This window comes from Aotus nancymaae, unplaced genomic scaffold (assembly GCF_030222135.1).
Source record: "Aotus nancymaae isolate 86718 unplaced genomic scaffold, 86718_ANA_hifiasm-v0.15.2.pri h1tg000016l, whole genome shotgun sequence".
Lineage (NCBI taxonomy): Eukaryota > Metazoa > Chordata > Mammalia > Primates > Aotidae > Aotus > Aotus nancymaae.
Genome location: NW_026988428.1, coordinates 58,809,166 through 58,831,878, shown reverse-complemented (window position 1 = coordinate 58,831,878; position 22,713 = coordinate 58,809,166). Strand labels below are relative to the sequence as shown.

The window sequence follows — 22,713 nt, the reverse complement described above, 5'->3', positions numbered from 1 at the left end:
CTTTAAAAGGTGAGTTGCTACTTTTTTTGGTCAAAGTAGGTGTGGGCAAAATCAACTGTAAAGTTTGGATTAAAAACAAAAAAGAACCCCACAATTGAATAGGACTTTGCATCCATATTGCTTTACCTAAAAAGTCCAAATTGGATATCATCAATGATAAGTCACTGCCATGTTTTTTGCAGAACTCCAATTTATGGACCTTACCCAAAATGTCTTGGCTCTAACTCAGATGATTAACAAATGTATGACCACTATGTTTTGTTTTTGTTTTTTGAGACAAGGTCTTTCTCTGTCACCCAGGCTGGAGTATAGTAGCACCGTCCTATACTGTGCTCAAGTGATCCTCCCACCTTAGCCTCCCAAAGTGCTGGGCTTACAGGCATGAGCCACTGCACTCAGTCCCACTTACGTTTTAAGTTAAAATGTTTGTTATACATGTTTCTTTTTTAGTGATTTTCTGCTTTAATAAGACTTTTCAGTTAATGTAACAATGTATAGTCCCAACCATGTCCCATAAGGGGTTTTCTGCTGTACTTCCATGATGAACATGGTGGAGTAATGTGCATGGTCATCTTTTGAAAGGACAACGTGGTGACACAGAAAGTTTGAAGGAAGTGGAAAAGTCTGAAATCGCTATTCATAGAGAATGGGCAAGACAACTGGCTTCATAAATATATGTAGCCTTACTGTCATTCCCTACAGGCCTATATCTAGCCCATTACCAGAAGGAGCACAATCTTACCACCTTACTCTTAGCTACTCACCAGGAACATACTTGGGGGTCAGTGGATGGGGCAAAGCTTTCCTTTACTTGATCCATCTCATTGCTTTTAAATTTATACAGAGTCAACCTTAGTTAAGCACCTGGAAGCTCGTTTTTTCCCTGACCTCCCTCACTCTCTCCTTTCTTTTCTTCATTTCTTCCTCTTTTCTTTTCTACCCCTCTCCTCTTCTGCTAGACCCATCCTGTGAATGCCTCCACCATGGTCAGGGCTGGAGGAAGGATTGTTCCTGGCTGCATTCTGGCAAGGCCAATGTGGGTCTCTCCAGCTGGTCACTCCTTACAGTTCTCCATACGGTTCCCACTCAACCCCTACACTTTTCATTCTTCAAAGTGCAGTATTAATAAGACAAAACCGAACCAAAACACACAAAGCAAACTGATGAGCTCCCCACCCAAGGTGAGTGCTGCAGACTGAATCTTTGTGTTTCCCGATTCATATGTTGAAATCCTAACCCCCAATGTATTAGGAGGTGAGACATTTGGGAGGTGCTTAGGTCACAAGGGTGGAGCCCTTGTGAATGGGATTAGTGCCCTCATCAAAGGGATCTTAGAGAGCAACCTTTCTCCTTTTCCATCACGTGAGGACACAGCAAGAAGACAGCTGTCTATGAACCAGGAACTGGAACCCTCATCAGATACTGAATCTGAAAGTATCTTGGTTTTCGATGTCTCAGCTTCCAGACTGTGTGAAATAAAGGTTTGTTGTTTAAGCAATCCAGTCTATGGTAGTTTTGTTATAGTAGCCCAAACAGACTACGACAGTAGGAATGGAAAAGATTGAAGTGGGTGAAGAGAAAGAAGAGTCTCATGCTGCCTCACTGAGGTTCACTGGTGGGAGACCATGAATTTATGCAGAACTATAACTTTCTCCAGGGATGCCTGGAATCTCTAGTGTAGAAATGGAGTCTTCCAAGGGCTGAACTGACCTAGAGCCCTACTTTGGGGTCAATAGGGCCAAAGATAATGGGGCCAGGAGGTTGAGAACATTGTCAAAGAGTAAGTGAAGTGACAGCCTTGGAGGACCAGTCTGGAGAGGGAAAAAAGGAGAGACAGAGAGAGACAGGGAGGGAGAGAGACAGACAGGAGAGGAGAGAAAGAGAGAGAACAGAGGGATAACAAAGCAAAATAGGAATCAGGTGAGTGGTGGCATTAATGAAGATAAAGAACAAACGGAATTTTTTTTCCTGCCCCTTTTAACAGAAAGAAAGGAAAACCCTACCTCTTTAGAGTTTAGAGTAGTGGTTCTTTATTATGGAGATAGGGATTTCGCACCCCACCCTCCCAGAGGACATTCAGCCATGTCTGCAGACATTTTTGGTTGTCACAATTGGGGGTTGCTTCTGCCATCTAGTGGATAGAAGCCAGGGATGCAGCTATACAGCGAACAGTGAACTGAATAGGCTCCCACAGCAAATAATTTGCCCCAAATGTCAGTAGTGCCAAGGTAGTGAAACCCTGCTCTAGAAAATGTGTCACTGTCATCTGAAAACTGTGAAGCACCCTCCAAAATGGGAACATTACCCAGGAGTTTAAAACGTGCCTGACTAGGGAACCCCGGCTTCTCAGCACAGTTTACCCTATAATGAAAGAGAATGTGAAGGTCTCCAAGAGGCAGGGAGATTTCAGAAGCCTCTTGGTGGTGAGTGGAGCCTTCCATGGCCTGGCAGCAGGTGCCACCTCTGTGTAGCAGACAGCCTCCTACAGACACTCCCTCAGTCACTGCCGCTGCCCATGGTGTGGCACCTCCCTTCCATCTCTAGAGCAGATGCCCTCTTATTTGACTTAGAGGTAGCCCCCTCCCTTAAAATGTTCTCTGGGGAATGGCTACATTATTTTCTCCTTAGCTGCCACAGATATTATTAGTCAACTTACTATTTTTTTCTTGTTTTTTTAATAAACTAACTGTCTAAATCCAGTGATAAATGAGAATGGATCTTTTTTAGTTGGTTTGTCTTCCTGAAAATGCTAGCATATCTTCTTTTTGTGTTCTAAAAATACATAGACAACTTCTGTACTCAATTTTGTTACAGAGGGAGGGTCATTGTTAGACTGCTCATTAGATGTTATATTTGGAAAGCTGTCTCTGTATTTTGCTCTTGAAATGTGGAGAAATTCTATTATAAAGATCACAAAGAATAAGAAGCCTCAACAAGTCTAGATAAAATGGACCAAGCTAATACCAGACACAAAGCAAGCAACAGTCCTCTAACAGCAGCGTGCCTCAGAATCACGTGGAGGGCCTATTAAAGGTTTCTGGGCCCCATACTCAAGAGTTTCTGATTCAGTGGGCTCAGGTGGAGCCCAAGAATTTGCATTCCTGACAAGCTCCCAGGTGATGCTAATGTTATTAGTCCCAGGACCACATATTAGGAACCACTGTAGATTCTGACATTTATTTTTTGATGATTTGTTTTGGCGCTAGGTTATGTTTCAGAAATCAGCTCTTTATTTTTCAGAATCACATAGTATGTTACTCTGTAATGGTGGTTCCTGTGACCACACATCTGAGAGTGGAAAGCATTAAGCTTTAAGATGTTTTGCAGCAGGAGGTGGAAGTTGCCGTGAGCTGAGATAGCATCACTGCACTCCAGCCTGGGCCACAGAGCCAGACCCTGTCTCCAAAAGATGTTTTGCAATTTTGCATGTTCAGGCCAACTATTGGTATGACTTTTAATAACTTTGTTTATTTTCTATGACCTCTTGACAGGAAATGTTTTAATAATAAATGCTTACCAAAACTGCATCTATGTAAACACATAATCTAGAGTTAAAGGAAGAATGGCCTCTAGACAGTACGCGTAAGCAACCATGATTCCTTATTTATGTAAAACACCAGCTAGATATCCAATTAACAATGACTTCATTCCTTGTGTGTGTGTATATATATATATGTGTGTGTATATATATATATGTGTGTATATATATATATTTAGACGGAGTCTTGCTCTGTCACCCAGGCTGGAGTGCAGTGGCATGATCTCGGCTCACTGCAACCTCTGCCTCCTGCGTTCAAGCAATTCTCTGTCTCAGCCTCCCAAGCAGCTGGGATTAGAGGCACTCGCCACTATGTACAGCTAATTTTTTCATTTTTTGTAGAGTCAAGGTTTCACCATCTTAGCCAGGCTGGTCTTGAACTCCTGACCTCGTGATCTACCCGCCTCAGCCTGCCAAAGTGCTGGGATTACAGGTGTGAGCCACCATGCCTGGCCCAGTTTTTCAATATTTTTAATTATTATAGTTTAAAATAATCACTTGAAGTTGAAAGTTGGGTAGTGTTTTGGAATTTCGTTTCTCCTGACACTTTTGAAACGTTCATTCCTGGTTGAGAATATGATATGTAGTTTTGTGTGTGTGTGTGTGTGTGTGTGTGTGTGTATACATCTGCATCTGCCCATGGTATGGGACATCCCTTCCATCTCTAGAGTAGATGCCCTCTTATTTGACTTAGAGGTAGCCCCTTCCCTTAAAATGTCCTCTTTCTATTTATATAAGTGTGAATCATTTCCATAGCTGAGGAACAGCTATATTATTTTCTCCTTAAGCTGCCACAGATAATATTAGTCAACTTTCTAGCTATATTCTTAACCTGTTTTTTCTTTTTTATTTTTTTGTCACCAATCCTCTAAATCTAGTGATAAAAGAGAATGAATTTTTTAGCTGCTTTGTATTCCTGAAAATGCTAGCATACATACACGTGTATATGTGTGTACGTGTATGCTTATATTTTTTGTATTTTATCCTTTAAAAATTATACATTTTTGTGGAAACCAAATTCCACAAGGTAGTTAAGATGTAGAATAAAGTTGACTAACATTTTCCAGAGAACTGACACCAATGTTATAAATGGCCATCCTATGGCAAATATTAGAGAACTGTTTCAATAATACCATTTCAGCCAGGTGCGGTGGCTTATGCCTGTAATCCCAGCACTTCGGGAGGCTGAGGCGGGCGGATCATGAGGTCAGGAGATCAAGACCATCCTGGCCAACATGATGAAACCCTGCCTCTACTAAAAATACAAAAAAAAAAAATTAGCTGGGCGTGGTGGTGCATGCCTGTATTCCCAGCTACTCAGGAGGCTGAGGCAGGAGAATTGCTTGAACCCAGGATGTGGAGATTGCAGTGAGCTGAGATCGTGCCATTGCACTACAGCCTGGGCGACAGTGTGAGACTCTGTCTCAGATACTAATAATAATACTATTTCATACAAATCTAATTTCATAGTATTTTAATAGAAACAATATAACACAATGGTCCTGTGGACAAGCCAATTTAGGAAATGAGTATTAACCAGTGAAATAATCTCTGTCTGGGAGGATTTCTCAGTGAGTTTAATATGCTTGTAATCATCATGAATCTGCAGTTATGACTGTTTTCCAATGTGGCATGTTTAGGGAATTCTGCTTTAACTAATATGCTTTTGGAAGTGTTTTTGAAGACATAATGACAAACAGATTTCATGTAATGTGTCACCTCAGTGGATTGTGAATGGTTGCCTAGAGTTCTGTGTTGAGAAGGGTTCTGAAGCCCATTTAGGTTCAACAAGAAAAGTCATGCTATTCTTTAGTTGCATCTGCGGAGACGTGGAGAGGATGTGGCACAAATGCCATAACACAATGTGTGCTTGCTATCCCTCTTTTAGACATGAACAGGGATAGTTCTTTTTTTCTGTCTCCCATTTCTTCTTATATAGTTGTATAAATTAGCCTCTCAACTTTACAATGCTGAACTAATGATTTACAAATACAATTTTCATTTTACATATTTCAAGATTTTCCTAAGGTTTTCAAAATGTATTTCATGGCACTTGTTTTTAATGTATTTTTCCCCAAAGAAATAGGACATGTGCTTCAGCAACTGAGATTGAAATAGATACCAAAAGCACAAGCAAAAAATGAAAAATAGACAAGTGGGATTGCATCAAACTGAAAAGCTTCTGCACATCAAAGGAAACAATCAGGCGAGTGAGAAACAACCTATGAAATGTGAGAAAATATTTGCAAATCATGTATCTGATAGGGTGTTCACATCCAGAATACATTTTTTGAAAAACTCCTATAACTCCACACACACACACACACACACACACACACACACACAAATAACTTGATTTAAAAATGAGCAGCGGACAGGAGATATAAAAATGGCCAACAAACATAAGAAAAGACACCCAACGTCACTAATCATTAGAGAAATGCAAATCAAAACCACAATGAAATATCACTGCACACCCATTAGGATGGCCACTATCCAAAAACAGAATAACAGGAGTATAACAAAAGTTATAACAAGAGATGGCAAGAACATGGAGAAACTGGAACCCTTATACACCAGTGACTGCAATATAAAATGTGGCAACCACTACAGAAAACAGGTTGGAGATTTCTTATCTCTTTAAAAAAACAAGAAAGAAAGAAATGGAATTATCCTATGATCCAGCAATTCCACTTCTGGGTATATGTCCAAAGAATTGAAAGTAGGATCTTGAAGAGATATTTGCCCACCCATGTTCCTGGCAGCATTATTCATAATAGCTAAGAGGTAGAAGTAACCTCAGTGTATTTCAATGGATGGATGGATTTTTTTTAAATGTGATCTATACATTCGATGGAATATTATGCAGTCTCAAAAAAGAAGGAAATTCTGTCACATGGTACAACATGGATGAACATTGAGACTGTTATGCTAAGAGAAATCAGTCACAAAAAGACATATACTTCATATAAGGATTTGTAGCTAAAGTATTCAATCTTATAGAAACAATGCAGAATGGTGGTTGCCAGTGGCTGAGGAGAAGAGGAAATGGTAGAGTTTCAGTTTTGCAAGATGAAAACATTCTAGAAATCTGTTGCAAAACAATGTAGCTATAGTTAACCACTAAGTGTGTGGTTCAGTAGTGTTAAGGTAGTAAATTTAGGCTGAGTGCAGTAGCTCACATCTGTAATCCCAGCACTTTGGGAGGCTGGATCACATGAGGTCAGGAGTTCGAGACCAGCCTGGCCAACATGTTAAAACCCCATCTCTACTAAAAATTTTAAAAATTAGCCAGGCATGGTGGTGTGCACCTGTAATCCCAGCTATTAGGGAGGCTGAGGCAGAACAGCTTGAACCTGGGAGGCAGAGGTTGCAGTAAGCTGAGATGGTACCACTGCACTCTAGCCTGGGCAACAGAGCTGTCTTGAAATAATGATAAAAACAAAAGATAGTAAATTTTGTGTGATTTTTCACAATCAAATATCTTTTGTAAAAGAAATTGCTGTGCGATTTCAGGGGGTTGGGAACCCTGAGAGCACACAATAAATTAAAGGTTTATCAAAATCATGGTTGAGAGCACACAGCAAGCTGCTTGGGTCTGGATTCTGACTCCAGTGCTTATGAGCAGTGGGGTAACCTTGTCAAGTTACTTAACTCTTAAGCCCCAGTTTGCTTATGTATAAAATGGGGGATAATACCAACATTTATCTTCAGAGTTGTTAGGAGGCTTACATGAATACTTGTAATAGGCTTAGGAATTGTGCCAGTCACAGTAAGTATTTAATAAAGATTTGATTTTGTTCTTATTCCCTCAGAGCTTCAACAACACAAGATAATTCAGATTGTAGCATTGGGCAGATGGTTCCAAGAATAAACATGTTGGAATTAGATTTCTATATATAACAAAAGTTTAAAGGAATGCTCACACAGCCAAACTGTTCCTGAAAGTTTGGTTCTAACACAGTAGAACCTCCCAGGTTCAAGTGATTCTCCTGCCTCATTGATGGAAGTGATTGATTGATAGGTAGTCTGATAAATTAAAAATTTTAAAAGGAAATGTTAAAGTCAGAAAAAGCCACTATTCCCTCTGTTATCTTATAAATGTTGTATAAACAAATATATAGAAATATATTTTATATTTTGAACACTTTTCAGAAAAGAGAAGAAAAAGTAATATACTATCACGTAATGGAAAGATCAGTATTACTATGTTTATTAACTTAAACAGTTTGGTACTAGTAAAAGAACAGACAATTAGATTAATTCAACTCCCTGCTCACCACCACCACTACTTCCTTTCAAAACAAGTACCAGAATATACGATAACTTAATTGATGGTAATGGCAACATTCAAATCAGTGGGGAAAGAAAGAACTAGTCACTGAAGAGTTGTAAAGAAAGGGGTAATATTTTGGAAAGAAAAATAGACTCCTGTATCTTATTATAGGCCAAAATAAACTTCAGCTAGATCAAAGACTTTAGTATAAACCACAAAACCATAGGACATCTAGAAGAAAACTGAGGTGTGTGTTTATTTGATCTTGGGGTGGAGACGTTTTCCCTCCTAAGCATAAAAACAACGAAATTAAGCAAGAAAAAGCAATGTATTTAACCACATAAAATTACCTCTGGAAAGAATGCTTAATGCAAACTGTCTTTATGGCAACTGGGCAATTTTGATCTGGCAATTACACTCCAAGAAATTCATCCTAAACAACAGGAAAGAGGTGTATAGTACCTGTAGGTGTAGAAGGATGTTAACCGTCATATTACCCATAATAGTAAAACTCTGCAACATCCTAAATGCTCCATAATAAAGAAATATTTAAATAAATTGTTGGCTTCCTATTCTATACTCATTCTGGGCAAATCACGAAGTAACAATAAAAGCATACTAAGAAACATAACTATAAAACAAAAGGTGCAAGTGGTTGCTCTGGGGAACAAGAATTAGGGCTAAGGTGGGAACTATTTTTTTGTTTTTGTAATTTTACAACTTTAAATGCTATCTGACTTTTAATCAATATACGTGTTACTTTGTACAATTTTATTATTATTTTTTGTATAAACAGTAGGATTCTAACTTTAAAAAAGACATTAGGATATAAAGGCCTTGAAAAAAGAGAAAGAATATCCAAGTTTTGACTATGGTTTTTCACTAGGTCGTAAAATTTTTTAATAGGTCATTTTTATTTTCTTCTTAGTACCTTTATATATTCCTGAATTTTCCAAAAATGAATGTAAAGTTCTTTTACAATCAGAAAAATAATTAAAAACGCAGTCTTCTACTAAATGTTACTACAAAGAAATAGAACAGTAATTTTTTACTCCTGTAAGTTTTAATTATTTTACATATAATCTATGCGTCCATTTTCCCCCCCAAGAATAGATATTTCAGACACTGTAACTGTGTTTTGCTTGACCTTTGCTAAATCAAATTGAACATTTATGGGCTCCCAAATAATTTAACAATCAACTAGTTACGTGATATTGGTCTACATGTCCCTTCTGGTAAATGGAAAGTCTTTTGGGTTATTGCTCAGTCAACAAAGTATTAAATAAAAATTTCAAGGGTTCTATTAAGCTTTAAATTTATATAATCTAGGCATCCCATTTTAGGGTAGTTTTCTAAAAAACATAAATGTAAATTTGTTTTGATGTATCTACCCCCAAGGTAAAATGTAACAGACTTCCTCCTGTACAGAAATAAATGTGAGAAGCATTTCCTTAAAGTCAGCCAAGAGCTAGACGTGCCTAAGAAACTGTAATTCCAAGGCCAGAGGAACACAGCTGGACAAGAATTTAAGACAATTCTTTATTGCCTCTCTCAATACACAATGTCTTAAGCAATGGACAGAGTCCTCCACAGACTAGTGGCTGAGTATTAAAAAAAGAAAAAGCTGGCCGAGAGTAAGATTAAAAAGGTGACACAGCTTCCTATGCCTTGCCTCCCCTCCTCAACAAAAAACAACCAAAACAGCCGAACAAAATGACTGAGGCTCACATACTGAAACTGCCTTTGCAAAAATTATGACAGTGAGAAAAATCTGACATGGGAAAATTATGGCAGTGAAAGAAATCTGACCCAACTGGCTCCATCTTGCTTCTAACTTGCAAGCTGCCTTTATTCATTCCTTGGTGTAGGTTGAATGAACTTTGGGAAAAATTTAGTTTATAGTTTAACTTTAAAACAAAGATGATAACCACCCCTCCCTGAAACAAAGCCACTCTTTGCCTGGAGACCAGACTGCTTTTGTAAAACTAACAAATTATTTACAAGATTAGAAATTATGGCTCAGGAGTCATGCAGTCAGAGGCCACAAGATTCCTAGCCTCCTCAGTTGCTCCTCTGGATAACACCACTATTGTAAAACCTAACACTGGTGTTCAGAGACGTTTCTGAGACCCGGCATTCTGATGGACCAGCTGGTGTCACCCAAAAGGGTAATCTGGTTCAACTAGTTCTGCGATCCCACCCAGGAAAAGAAGACAGCAAGAAAAAAGAGCTTCAACCCCCTAGGATTTCATCCCCAACATGACCAATCAGCATTCCCCATTTTCTAGTCTTCTGCCTGCCAAACTATCTTTAACAAATGCTCACCTCCAAATTTTGGTGATGGCTGATTTGAGGAACAATAAAACTCCAGTCTCCCATTTACCTGGCTCTGTGCATTAAACTCTTTATTTCAATTTCCCTATCTTGATAAATCAGTTCTATCTTGGAAGCGGGCAAGAAGAGTTGTTGTGTGGTTGCAGTACCAACACCAATTCTAGGGAGTCAATCATCATGGTTTACAAGGTTCTATGGTCCCTTCTGCAGATAACCCCTTCCTCCCTCTGGCCCCAGGCTGTCTGGCTGTTGGTTATTTCTGACCTCTTTTCCCCTTCAAGGACGCCTTTAAAGTTCATTTTAATTTATTTAATCAGAATTAAAATGTTATAAAAAGAAGGCAAAATAAGCAGTAGGTTCTGTCCACTCTGAGGCCCTCTGTACCCTACTCCACTTTCCTCGGAACAGCCCTAGAATAAGAGGTCTGTGGACACGTCCATTTGTTGTTTGTGAATGGCAAGATCAGCAGTTCTCAAAGTGTGGTCCCCAGACCAGACACCTCAGCATTACCTGGCCACTTACTGGAAATGCAAATTCTCAAGCTCCAAGTCAGACCAACTGAATCAGAAAGTATGGGGATTAGGAGAACCATAATCTGTGTTTTAACAAGTCGTCCAGGTAATTCTGATGCAACTAAATTTGAGAACCATTGGTCTGGATAAACTGCCAGAGTATAACATATTTTGAGGACTCTTCACAAGCAAAGTTAAAGCCTGATCTTCCCATACATCCCTTTAAGGTAGCAGGTATCATATTCTATAGTTACTGCTTTCCATTGTCTTTCTACTAAACTGTGGTCTCTTAAGAGCAGGGACTGTGGTGTCTTCAATTGTCTCTAAGAGCACAGCACAGGATAAATAAGTGCGTAAATGGAAACAAATGGTATCATTTATTAGGAACCATTCGACTTTCTTTTAAAATGCCTTATAGATTCTTTGCAAACAAAACTATTTACCTCTTTGTGCTGCAGATATACATCTTCCCAAACACCTTACCTTAATTGGGTTCTTTAGGTACTTATGCTTTCCCATTGGTTATGAAGTTCTACTGTCATTTGGGTTAAACTTTTGCAAAGCTTAAATTACCGTTATACTACTTATATATTTGTTTGCTACATAATCTCAGGAATTTTTTACTAACAATGATGATGCTTCTCTATAACACTAATCTCCAACATTTATCATCATACTGTAGAGCTTATAAATTAACATATCGTGATCACTGTTAAAATTACTACATGTCAGACAATGTGATAAGCACTTTATGTAAGATAATTTAATCCTCACTAAAACTCTACAGAGTATTTACAAATGAAGTCTCCTTTACAAATGAAGAAACTGAGGCTCAAAAGCTTCAGTGTGCTGCCCATCTCAGACTTCTCTCCCAACCTCCATACTCACACATCCAACTGTCTATTAGACATCACCTGGATGAACACAATTTGTCTAGAACTGATGCACCTTCTACCCCAAAGCTGTCTCTCCTTATGTAACTCTTACCTCTTGAACAGCACTGCAATCCAGAACCCCGAGCCAGAGACTTGAGTCTTATTCACTGCTTTTGTATCAACATTGCCGATACGCAATTGGTCCTCAAGTTCTTGCCATCCTACTTCTGTAATACTAATCTCTTAAATCGGTGTCCTCTTCACCTTTACAGCCTCTTCTGTTGGCAGTGGGAGACCTGGGGAGAGGAGAGTCCAATGTTTTGGAAGATTCCCATGGGAGATCCCCATGTTATTCAAGGGATTCCAACAGGACTGCCTTGCCAACCTTCAACCCAAGATTAGGCATGTATCAAAGTCTCGCCAATCTGTATATTCCAGCCTGCTGACCTGGAAAGAATCTATTGTTTATTTTGCCTTCCCTTTATAACATTTTAATTTCGAATAAATTAAAATGAACTTTAAAGGCATCCCTGAAGGGGAAAAGACGTCAGATGCCAACAGCCAGACAGCCTGGGGCTAGAGAGAGGAAAGGGTTTTCTGCAGAAGGAACAGAACCTTGTAATCCATGATGGGTGACTCCCTAGAATTGGTGTAGGTACTGCAATCACACAACGGAAAGTCCATGTAGACCAAGTTGATCCAGAGGCCCAATCAATGCACATGTTATGTGAATTACTAGGGAAAAGAGGCTCTCTTTCCACTGAAATTTCAGGTATAAGAACAATATATGCTTGGAACTTGTGAGTGCCATCATGGGGAGAGGGTCCACTGGAAGATAAAACCAGCTCAGAGGAAAGCAAAGCTGAGAGATGGAAAGAGGAAGAGGCAGGAAGGGAAGGAGAGAGTCAGAGGGACAGATAAGGCTAATGACGTTGGAGCCTGATGTGAGCAGAAGGAAACCTTTACTGGTTAAACCACTGAGATTTTGCAGTTGTTACAGCAGTTAGTATACCCTGGTGAACACTCTGAGAAACATATATAGGAACAGAGTTCAATGAACCTCTCTGCCCAGTGGTTTGAGGGCCCTGGATGGTTTCCTTAATCTATGTTTCCATATTAAAAAGTAGTTAAGGGCACACTTTTTGGAGGAAATTTATTAAATTAAAAAAAAAAACTACAAATGAGTAATTATAAAATATAATTTCACTCTTATTTACCACAGAATTTAAAAAATACCAATATACAGGCAAGCGCAAGTGAAACAGAAAAGAACTAAAAGTATAAAAGACAAATCTAAACTCAAGAATGAGAAGTGATGTACACCATACATTCTCAAGTGAGTTCAGAAAGCATATTCCGTGCTGGACAGGTTTTCTTTCCAGGTCAGTTTTTATTGGCACCACACCTGGAAAGCTCCCTATGCCAAAGTTCTTACGTGTCAGGATCTTCCTAGACCTCCCTTGGAAAGCATTTCTCATAAAATGACTCACATCAGACAGGCTGACTTATTGTAGGCACAAAAATCACAAATGCCTCTCATAGGTCCCATGGAGCTTGGGAAAAAAAGATCTGCTAATGAAAACAAAACATTCTAAAAATGGAAAAGTGGCACCTAGTGGCCACTTAGCAGTTTTTCTTTATGGCTTCTAGCTAATCCTAGATGTCAGCCTCTCTGCCCATAACATTGTGCTGGGCAAGTATGAGTCTCCATTCCAGAGCCCAGCGATGACCTACCTGATGGGCAGATACCTCTTGGCAGCATGAACTGGAACTGGACACTACTAAACATGGTCTGGTAACTAAATATTGGCTATTTCTTGTACCTGTGCCCCACATTTTACAGAGATCCCTCAAAGACTATGATGACAAAGACATCCTTTCCTGTTGTGACACTGTAAATAAACACTTCCCTTTTAATTCCATTTATTTACTAAAAGTCTCTATTCTGTACTTTCCTGTTTGTCTTTCTGTTTCACAATAGATTTCCAAATTTAATGATGACCGTATAACTCATTTCACTTGATTCCAAGTATCATCCTATAATAAAATATCTGATATTTTAAAGTTTATTATTTTCAAAAGTTTAAATTTGGTAACATGGATAGAGACTCATAGTTATTTGATCTTACAGATTCAAGGATCAATAAATAACTGTTCTTTAAACATGGTATTTAAAGAAAAATATCCTTATGGTATAAACTTTGGTCTACTTCAAGTACTACTTAATATAATGTTCTAGAGCAGCGCTGTCCAATAGAAATATAATCTGAGACACATGTGTAATTTTTTCTTCTAGCCACATTAAAAAAGTAAAAAGATACAAGTAGAATTTTAATGTTTTATTTAATTCAGTATATCCAAAATATCATTTGAACATGTAATTAATATAAAATTATTAATGTGATATTTCATATTCTTTTGGTAATACTAGTCTTCAAAATCTGGTATGTATCTTACATTGACAGCACACCTCACTTTGTAGTAGCCGTGCTGCAAGTGCTCAGTAGCCACATGTGGCTAGTGGCTACCACACTGGACAGCACACTTCGAGGTTCCATGCTAATGCCCAAGTCCTGTGGATCAGAATCCCAGAATCAGAGCTACGAGTAAACACAGAGATCAAACCTTCTTTTAAAAATGAAGAAGCTGAGGCACAGAGAGCTTAAATGGCTTGCTTGAGGTCACACAGCTAAATTCAGCCTCAACAGGCTTTTCTGATTCTAGGCACTCTTCCACTCCACTACATTAATGTAGTGGTAATTCTTAGAGTTAAAAAAAAAGTGTAGAGTGCTGTTTTTATGATACTTTCATGCAATTTGTAGATATATTCTTTCTCACCAAAATTCAAAAAATTGATTTGTAGGAGAAAAAAATAACATAGTGTATACCATAAAAGTATGTCACTTCCAGAGAGAGAGATCCAAGATGGCTGATGATTAGCAGCTCGGGCATGTACCTCCCAGTGAAAGCGCAAAGAACGAGAGGACGCCACACTTTCAGACGAATATTTGTTGCTCACGGACCAGGAGATTCCCAGTGGAGGAGCCCCACGGGTCGCCAGGGCGACTCTTGTGGCCGGCGTGGTGGTTTTGCTGGTGCCTTAGCACGCCAGTTCTTGGTGCAGAGTCCGGAGATTCCCGGGCAGAAAAGCACCATCAATCTTAACACCACTGTTTTGGCCGGCTCAGTGGATTGCTCAGATCTCGGCGCAGGGAATCAACAAGTTGGACGTCAGAGACCCAGTTAGAAAGCCGGTAATTATAAAGACGACAGACGGACAAATATATAATGAAGGGAAGAAACCAGCATAAAAAGGTAGAGAATACTCAAAATCAGAATGCCTCTCCCTCTACAGGGGATTGCAATTCCTCATCAGTAACGGAACAAGGCTTAATAGATTACACGTGTGTTCCAATAACAGAAGCAGGTTTCAAAACGTGGGTGATAAGAAACTTCTGTGAATTAAAAGAACTTGTTCTAACCCAATGCAAAGAAACTAAGAACCTTGAAAAAAGGTTTGACGAACTGTTAACGAGAATGGACAATTTAGAGAAGAATATAAGTGAATTGATGGAGCTGAAAAACACAACACGAGAACTTCGCGAAGCATGCACAAGTTTAAACAGTCGAATTGATCAAGCAGAAGGAAGGATATCAGAAGTCGAGGACCAGCTCAGTGAAATGAAACGAGAAGACAAGAATGCAGAAAAAAGGATGAAAAGGAATGAGCAAAGTCTCCAGGAAATATGGGACTATGTGAAAAGACCTAATTTACGTTTGATAGGTGTACCTGAATGTGATGAACAGAATGAATCCAAGTTGGAAAATACTCTTCAGGATATCATTCAGGAAAATTTTCCCAACCTGGCAAGGCAGGGTAATATTCAACTCCAGGTAATACAGAGAACACCACAAAGATATTCTTCAAGAAGACCAACCCCAAGGCACATAATCGCCAGATTTATTAGGGTTGAAATGAAGGAGAAAATACTAAGGGCAGCCAGAGAGAAAGGTCAGGTTACCCATAAAGGGAAACCTATCAGACTTACAGCAGATCTCTCAGCAGAAACCCTACAAGCCAGAAAAGAGTGGGGACCAATATTTAACATCCTTAAAGAAAAGAACTTTCAACCCAGAATTTCCTATCCAGCCAAACTAAACTTTATGAGCGAAGGAAAAATTAAATCTTTTGCGAACAAACAAGTACTTAGAGAGTTCACCACCACCAGGCCTGCTTTACAAGAGCTTCTGAAAGAAGCACTATACATATAAAGGAACAACCAATATCAGCCTTTCCAAAAATATATCAAAAAGCAAAGAACTTTAACACAATAAAAAATTTACATCAACTAATGGGCAAAACAGCCAGCTAGCATCAAATGCCGGTATTAAACCTATATATATTTTAATTGGATAAAAAGCCAAAACCCATTGGTATGCTGCATCCGGGCCCATCTTACATGCAACAATACACAAAGACTCAGAGAGAAGGAGGAAGATTTACCAATCAAACAGAGAGTAAAAATAAACTAATAAACAAAAAGCAGGAGATGCAATTCTCGCCTCTGATAAAGTAGACTTTAAAGCAACAAAGAACAAAAGAGGCGAGGAATGACATTACATAATGGCAAAAGGATCAATGTAACAAGAAGAGCTAACGATTCTATAGATCAACGAGATAGAAAATTAACAAGGATATTCAGAACTTGAACTCAGACCCGGAACAAGTAAACTTAATAAACATTTATAGAACTCTCCACTTCAAATACACAAAACATACATTACCACCTCACACCTATTCCAAAGGTGACTATATAATTGGAAGTAAATCACTCCTCAGTAATCGCATAGCATTTCATAGGTTTAAATTAAATATTGGTTGGCTGTTTGTTTGTTATCTTCTTCCCTTATTCCTTCCTGACTACATCATTAAGTATAATTATCAGTATAAAAGAGCTTTTCAATACCCATTACTAAATTGCATTCTAGCCTGGGCAAGAAAGCAATACTCCCATTCTCTCTCCCTCTTTCTTTTCCTTCTCCCTCCTCCCCATTCTCTCTCTCTCTTTCTCTTCCTTTTTCCTCCTTCCTATTCTCTCTCAAAAAAAAAAAAAAAAAAGTATGTCACTTCCAACAGCAAAAATTAAATTTAGTTGAAGAAAACTAAAACATTTTGAAGGAAACTCTGAACGTGGGAGAGCTATGGTATCATACAATGCATACAATTCTGAGTCCAGGATGAAAGGATCTACAGAAAAATATTAGAGTGAATCACTAAAGGATCAAACCATGCACAGAGGACTCAACTGGCTATCTGCCCACCTGATCTATGGAATAGAACAGCCTCCTCCTGCAAAGAGAAAAAACTGCCACTGTGTGAGGCAGCACTGGTCTGCCTCCAGAAACTGCATTTCAAATCCTGGCATCACAAGGGTCTGCCCCCTTCTTTTGAGGCCATCCAGCCATGATGGCCTATCCTGCCACCCCTGGTTTAGGCAGACTCTTTGGAAGCCAAGTCCAACCTGCAATGGTTCAGTCCCCTAAAAAGTGGTATTGGAACGCAGGCCCCTCTGCCCAAGTTGGAGAACACATGGGATCTTTCATACTTCTTTAGACTTAACTATAATGCTTAGGCTGCTGCACACCAATTCTCCCCATCTTGTAGGATTTCTTTGGCTTATTTTAAACCTGATGTCTCTTAGGTCCTCAAGTGTCAGACAAGGAATGGTGCTGACCCTCCGACATTGCTGGGACACCACATGCTAATACATCCTTGCCCACACAGCCCCTCAACATTTTACACTTGAAGGAAACATTTGCTTGTGGTTATTGTCTATCGATATGTTTGTCATCAACATGTCTGACAGAAGTTCTAATCTATCACCTACAGCTAAAGAAATAGCATGCAGGGTCAAAATAATACTTTGTTTTGGTGAGGGGCTCTGAGGGAAATTTGTTGCAAAGATGTAGCACCATATAGAACAGAAAACTGGATTTGAACCCCATATTGAAGTCTGAGGGCTGTCCCATTAGTTCCCAGCCTATCTGACTTTCATTTGTGAGGCACAAAAAATAATATATGGGAGCACACTTGGTAAGCTATGAAGTACTACCAAAGCAGAAAGTATTATAAATTACGATCCCCGAGAAGGTAGACATGCAGTATTTTAAATAATCTTAATTCTTATACTCAATTTGAGCCACCTCTGGATTAATTACTGTTAACAATGCTCTACAAATTTTATATTAGAATTAGAAAATTGGGTTTAAAATTATTTCTCATTGTCTCATAATTTAAAACATGTACTTGTCATTTGTTTAATTACCTTTGGTTACAGGCAATAACTGTAATTGCCTATTACCAAGAAAGCTACAATTAGTTCCTGGGTCAGTTAGTTAATCATTTAACCAGTGAGACCAATGTTTTCCCAAATGTGTATAAAGAAACTGGTTTATATACATTAAACATTTAAAACTCTAGGAATTTAATGTGTAACTTTACACAAGACATTTAACCTGCCCGGATCTATTTTTTTCCTTTAGGACGAATCTATCCTTAAGTATGTTTTCAATGTCAAAAACCTATTCTATCTATAATAGAAATCTTCAGTGGTTATATTAAAAGTAAAAATTTTTTTTTGAAACAAAGTCTCACTCTGTTGCCCAGACTGGAGTGCAGTGGTAAGGCTCACTGCAACCTCTGTCACCAGGTTCAAGTGATCCTCTCACCTCAGCCTCCCAAGTAGCTGGGATTACAGGTGTGTACCACCATGCCTCGGTAATTTTTTTTTTGTATTTTTAGCAGAGATGCGGTTTCACCATATTGGCCAGGCTGGTCTAGAACTCCTGACCTCAGGTGATCTGCCTGCCTCAGACTCCCAAAGTACTGGGATTACAGGTATGAGCCACCACGTCCGGCCTATTAAATCTTATATGCAAAGGTTACTCCCCAAGATCTAGGGCCCAAGATCCTTCCTTTACTGTAAGTAAAGCTGAAACTCTTTTGACTTTCTCTGAGTTTTAAGTAAAAAAAAATCATCTCATTTTTAATTCATCTTAAAGTGCTCAAGTGAGCATAAATATCCCGGCTCTGTGCTTGCCTAAGTCTCCAAAGACCAAATACAGTATTTAATGTGATTATGACTATATAAATTGCACTGTCCCTTTAAATGTTCAAGTACTCACTGTTTTCTTAAAGTGTGTAAGCCCTATCCTCAATTAAGGAAATTCACAAGGAATGGAAAATGTTCCAAATCATACAAACCTACTATTATAAATGAATCTTAGACACAAAGGAAAAATATCAATATATTACATTACCTTGACTCAAAAAAACTGCATCAAAAATAAAACAAAGCCAAAACAATATGTAAGTAGTATTCTTGGTTAGAAATGTTTTAGCAAAAATATGGCAACTAGTGGATTATAAGCCATTTCACTGAATAAAGGAGTCTATAATAAACTCTGGTTCTCTTGGGAGGAAAACATTTTTCCCCACATCCCTGTGACAGTAAGATGCAAATCTATAAAAACTGGTAGATCATTAATAAAAGATACAAATAATATCAATACAGTACTGAGGAATTGTTCAGACAGTTTTTCATAAATGAAATGCTTTAAAATGTTTCTCATTTTTGGAATCAAAAATCAAATGCTAGAGGGTCCATTGGATGTCACTGAAGTCCCCAGGGTCTCCCAGGCCCCCTTCTGCTTCTAAGTAATTCATAAATGCAGCCATGGCTGTGTCATCATTGTCACATAGGGCATCAAAATCCAACTGTGCACCATCACCTATGAATTAAAATACAGGCCTGTGTAAGTAAAGGTAATCAGTAAAGTCATACATTTCACACATTTAGAGGTTAAAGAATAATTGTCATAAAAAATGGCAAAGCAAGGCTAGAATACCATACAATGTATTTTTGAAGGCAAAGTATATATCTTAAGCTACAGAAGGCTGATATATTTTTAAATGGGTTACCTAGTTTTATAACAATCTTCTGTCAGATAAATTGCACCTAATTCATCTGCTACAAAGAAGTAAGCTATCTTTGAGTTTTCTAACAGGAAATTACACTGCTAAAGGGTATATATTCTCAGAGACTTGGAAGGAAGCTAGGGGATTGAGTGTATGTGTGTGTGGTGTGTGTAAACCTTGGAAAGAGAGAATTTAATCTGCTTATTTAAAAAATCCTATTTGTTTAATACTAAAATGAGAAGCCAGGGACAAAAGCATCTTCTAAAAATTTGAAATTTTCTTATAAAAGGGAGGAAAATCAGATTTTTACTGAAAAAAGAAATAAGTAGGAACTATGGAGATGAGAATTAATTTAGAGATAAGAGGTTTTAGAAATTAAGGGTTAAAATGCAGATAAAGACGAACCAAAGGTTTTATATATGTGTCAAAGTACAATGGAACTTCAGATAATAAATACATTGCTCTATGTGTGTTTAAAGTGGATATCCAGGTTCCTTCAAGTCCTTTGCTTCTCTTTAGTGTATGCTTTAGCAGAGCCATGTCAGTCATGGAAGATATGAAACTATATACAATGGTTTGAATTTGTCCACTCAAATTCATGTGTTGGAAACTTAATCCCCAATGCAATAGCGTTGAGCATTGAGGCCTGATACGAGGTAATTAGGTCATGAGGACTTGAAGGAACTTGGATATCCTCATAAATGAACTGCCATTATCATGGGAGTGGGTTAGTTATCTCAAGAGTGGGTTTGTTGTAAAAGTGAGTTTGGCCATGTCTTGCTTTCTTGCTCTCACCCTCTCTTGCCCTTCTGCCTTCCACTATGGTAAGATGAAGCATGAAGGTCCTCACAAGATGCCTGCACTATACTCTTGGACTTCCCAGTACCAAGAACTGTGAGCCAAATAATTTGTGTTTATTACAAATTACCCCAACTGTGGTATTCTGTTACGGAAACACAAAACAGACTAAAATACCATGTCACTCAATTTACTTGATCTAGACTTTGCATAAACATTGTTAAAATGAATGATTACATCTTAAAACATTTTATGACTTGTATCCTTTATGCATTCTTGGTCATTCTTGAGAATAAACCTTTTTTTCCTAGATATAAATACTTTGGTTTTATTTAAATTGTATATTTACCAATACTCATAGCTGATTCCATTGATAACTGAATTCTTAATGACAGGACCATTAAGTAGCATCCATTTTAAGATCCAGTATAATTATTGTTATTTAGAATTTTGAATGAAAAAAATATTTATTTATTTATTTACTTATTCTTTTTGAGACAGGGTCTCACTCTGTCACTCAGGCTGGAGTGTTGTGGCACAATTACAGCTCACTGCAGCCTTGACTCCTAAGCTCAAGCAATCCTCCTGCCTCAGCCTCCTGAGTCGCTAGTTTTATAGGCATGAGCCACCATGCCTAGCTAATTAAAACAATTTTTTTGTTGTAGAGATGTGTTGTTGCTATGTGTGCCAGGCTGGTTTGAACTTTTGGCCTCAAGCAATCCTCCTGCCTTGGCCTCCCAAAGTGCTGGGGTTACAGGTGTGAGTCACTGTGCTCGACTGAGAAAAATCTTAGTTTTAAAACTATCTGCTTCTCTAGAAAATTCCTGTGCCCGAAAACATGATTAAGAAGGCAGTTTTGATAAACAAAATGTTTAGCAGTTCCCAAAGAAAACTCACTGAGAAGTGGCTCATGGCTGTGGATAGCAACAGTACTCTGGTTTTGCCTGGTAGCCTCTAGCTCTCCCATTTCAGAAGGACTTGGTGGAAACAACTCCTTATTTGACATCTGAAAAGACAGCCAGAGTAATAAACAGTGAGGTTCCTACTAGAATAAGATAAATACCTTTTTGCAGTTATCAGACATGGGCCTGCTGTCAGTGCCACAACTACCACCATCAATATGGAAGCTTGCTTTTCCCAAGTACCATGCGCCAAGCTCTCCACCTGCATCGTCTCATCTCATTTCTCAGGTACCATGAGGCAGCTATATTACAGATCATTAATTTGAAGCCTGAAGAGGATAATATCTTGCCCAAGGTGTTGAAGCCATGATTCTAACTCAAGTCTACCTGACTCCAAAGGCATTGTTAAGAGCCATAACTGAAGGTACATATGTAAGGAAAAGTTTTGGATGAAGAAGTTCATGACCACAAATGCTTGGGGTCAAAGTTATTTCTGTTTTTATAAAATGATGGCAAAACTATACCTTATATAAAACTACTTTTACAGTTACAGGCCAAACAATCTAATAATCCATGTAGCTCATAAAATAGGAAATCATTTGCCTATATTGTCTTATTAAGTTGACATACTTTTATCTATAGAATGCCTACATAACGTACAATACTTAGACATTTTTACTACAACCTAAATCTGTTTCTCGCATACTACCTTGCACAAAATGGATACCCAATAAACATGCGCTGTGGGAAAAAATGAATAATAAAGTAGAAGACAGATATTTGTGTAAAAAGACATGACATATATATATATATATATATTTGCTTTTACACAGTTGCAGTCTGCTGCTCAGGCTAGTACAGTGGTGTGATTATAGCTCACTCCAGTCTCAAACTTCTGGGCTCAAGTGATCCTCTTGCCTCAGCCTCTGGAGTAGCTGGGATTATAGGCATGTACCACCACCATGCCTGGCTAGTTTTTCAAAAAATCTTTTTTAGAAAGGAGGTCTTACTATGTTACCCAGACTGGTCTTGAAATCCTGGCCTCAAGTGATCATCCTGCCTCAGCCTCTTAAGTAGCTGGGATTATAGGCACAAGCCACCATGCCTGGCTCTGATATTTGTATTTTCAAGTTTGTTTGTCCTGGTGAGATAAAATTTCTCTTTTCTCCTGTAGTCTTACACTGCTTGATTTACATACCTGCTTTAGAGCTTTTTGTTGTCTGTGCTAAATTAGAATTATATTGTATTTTAGTCTTCCAAATAGCACTAGGTTTAGTAATTTTTGTATATACAATAACACATTTCAAATAGCTAGTATCTGTTCAACTGAATTAAATAGTATATATATTTATCTTGTGGCTTCTTTTTTTTAACCTTTTTTTCAAAGCTCAAGGTATACATTTAATCTACTGAATTGGAACCTATTTAATAACGATAATAAGGAAAAAAAAGAAAAAAGAAAAAAATAACAATAATAAGAGCTACCATTTATTGAGCACT

The 22,713-nt window shown here is 38.3% G+C and overlaps 2 protein-coding genes across 5 annotated transcripts in view; both read right to left on the bottom strand.

Moving 5' to 3' along the window:
* Positions 1-15,775, bottom strand: part of SMCO2 (single-pass membrane protein with coiled-coil domains 2) — a 70,623-nt gene extending 54,848 nt beyond the window's left edge. The window contains exon 1 of the mRNA XM_064377377.1: positions 11,648-15,775. The gene's annotated coding sequence lies outside the window, so the exon portion shown is untranslated. The remainder of the gene's footprint in view (positions 1-11,647) is intronic.
* Positions 15,776-16,403: 628 nt separating this feature from the next.
* Positions 16,404-22,713, bottom strand: part of BMAL2 (basic helix-loop-helix ARNT like 2) — a 70,163-nt gene continuing 63,853 nt past the window's right edge. For 2 of the 4 annotated variants that reach the window (XM_064377374.1, XM_064377375.1), the window contains exons 15-16: positions 21,209-21,317; positions 16,405-19,326 (exon numbers count right to left, since the gene is read on the bottom strand). In XM_064377374.1, coding sequence (XP_064233444.1) covers positions 19,190-19,326; positions 21,209-21,317 — 246 coding nt within the window. In that variant the 3' untranslated portion in view covers positions 16,405-19,189. Of the gene's footprint in view, positions 19,327-21,208; positions 21,318-22,713 lie in introns of all 4 variants that reach the window. The other 2 variants (XM_021666863.2, XM_064377376.1) reach the window with 2 other exon arrangements.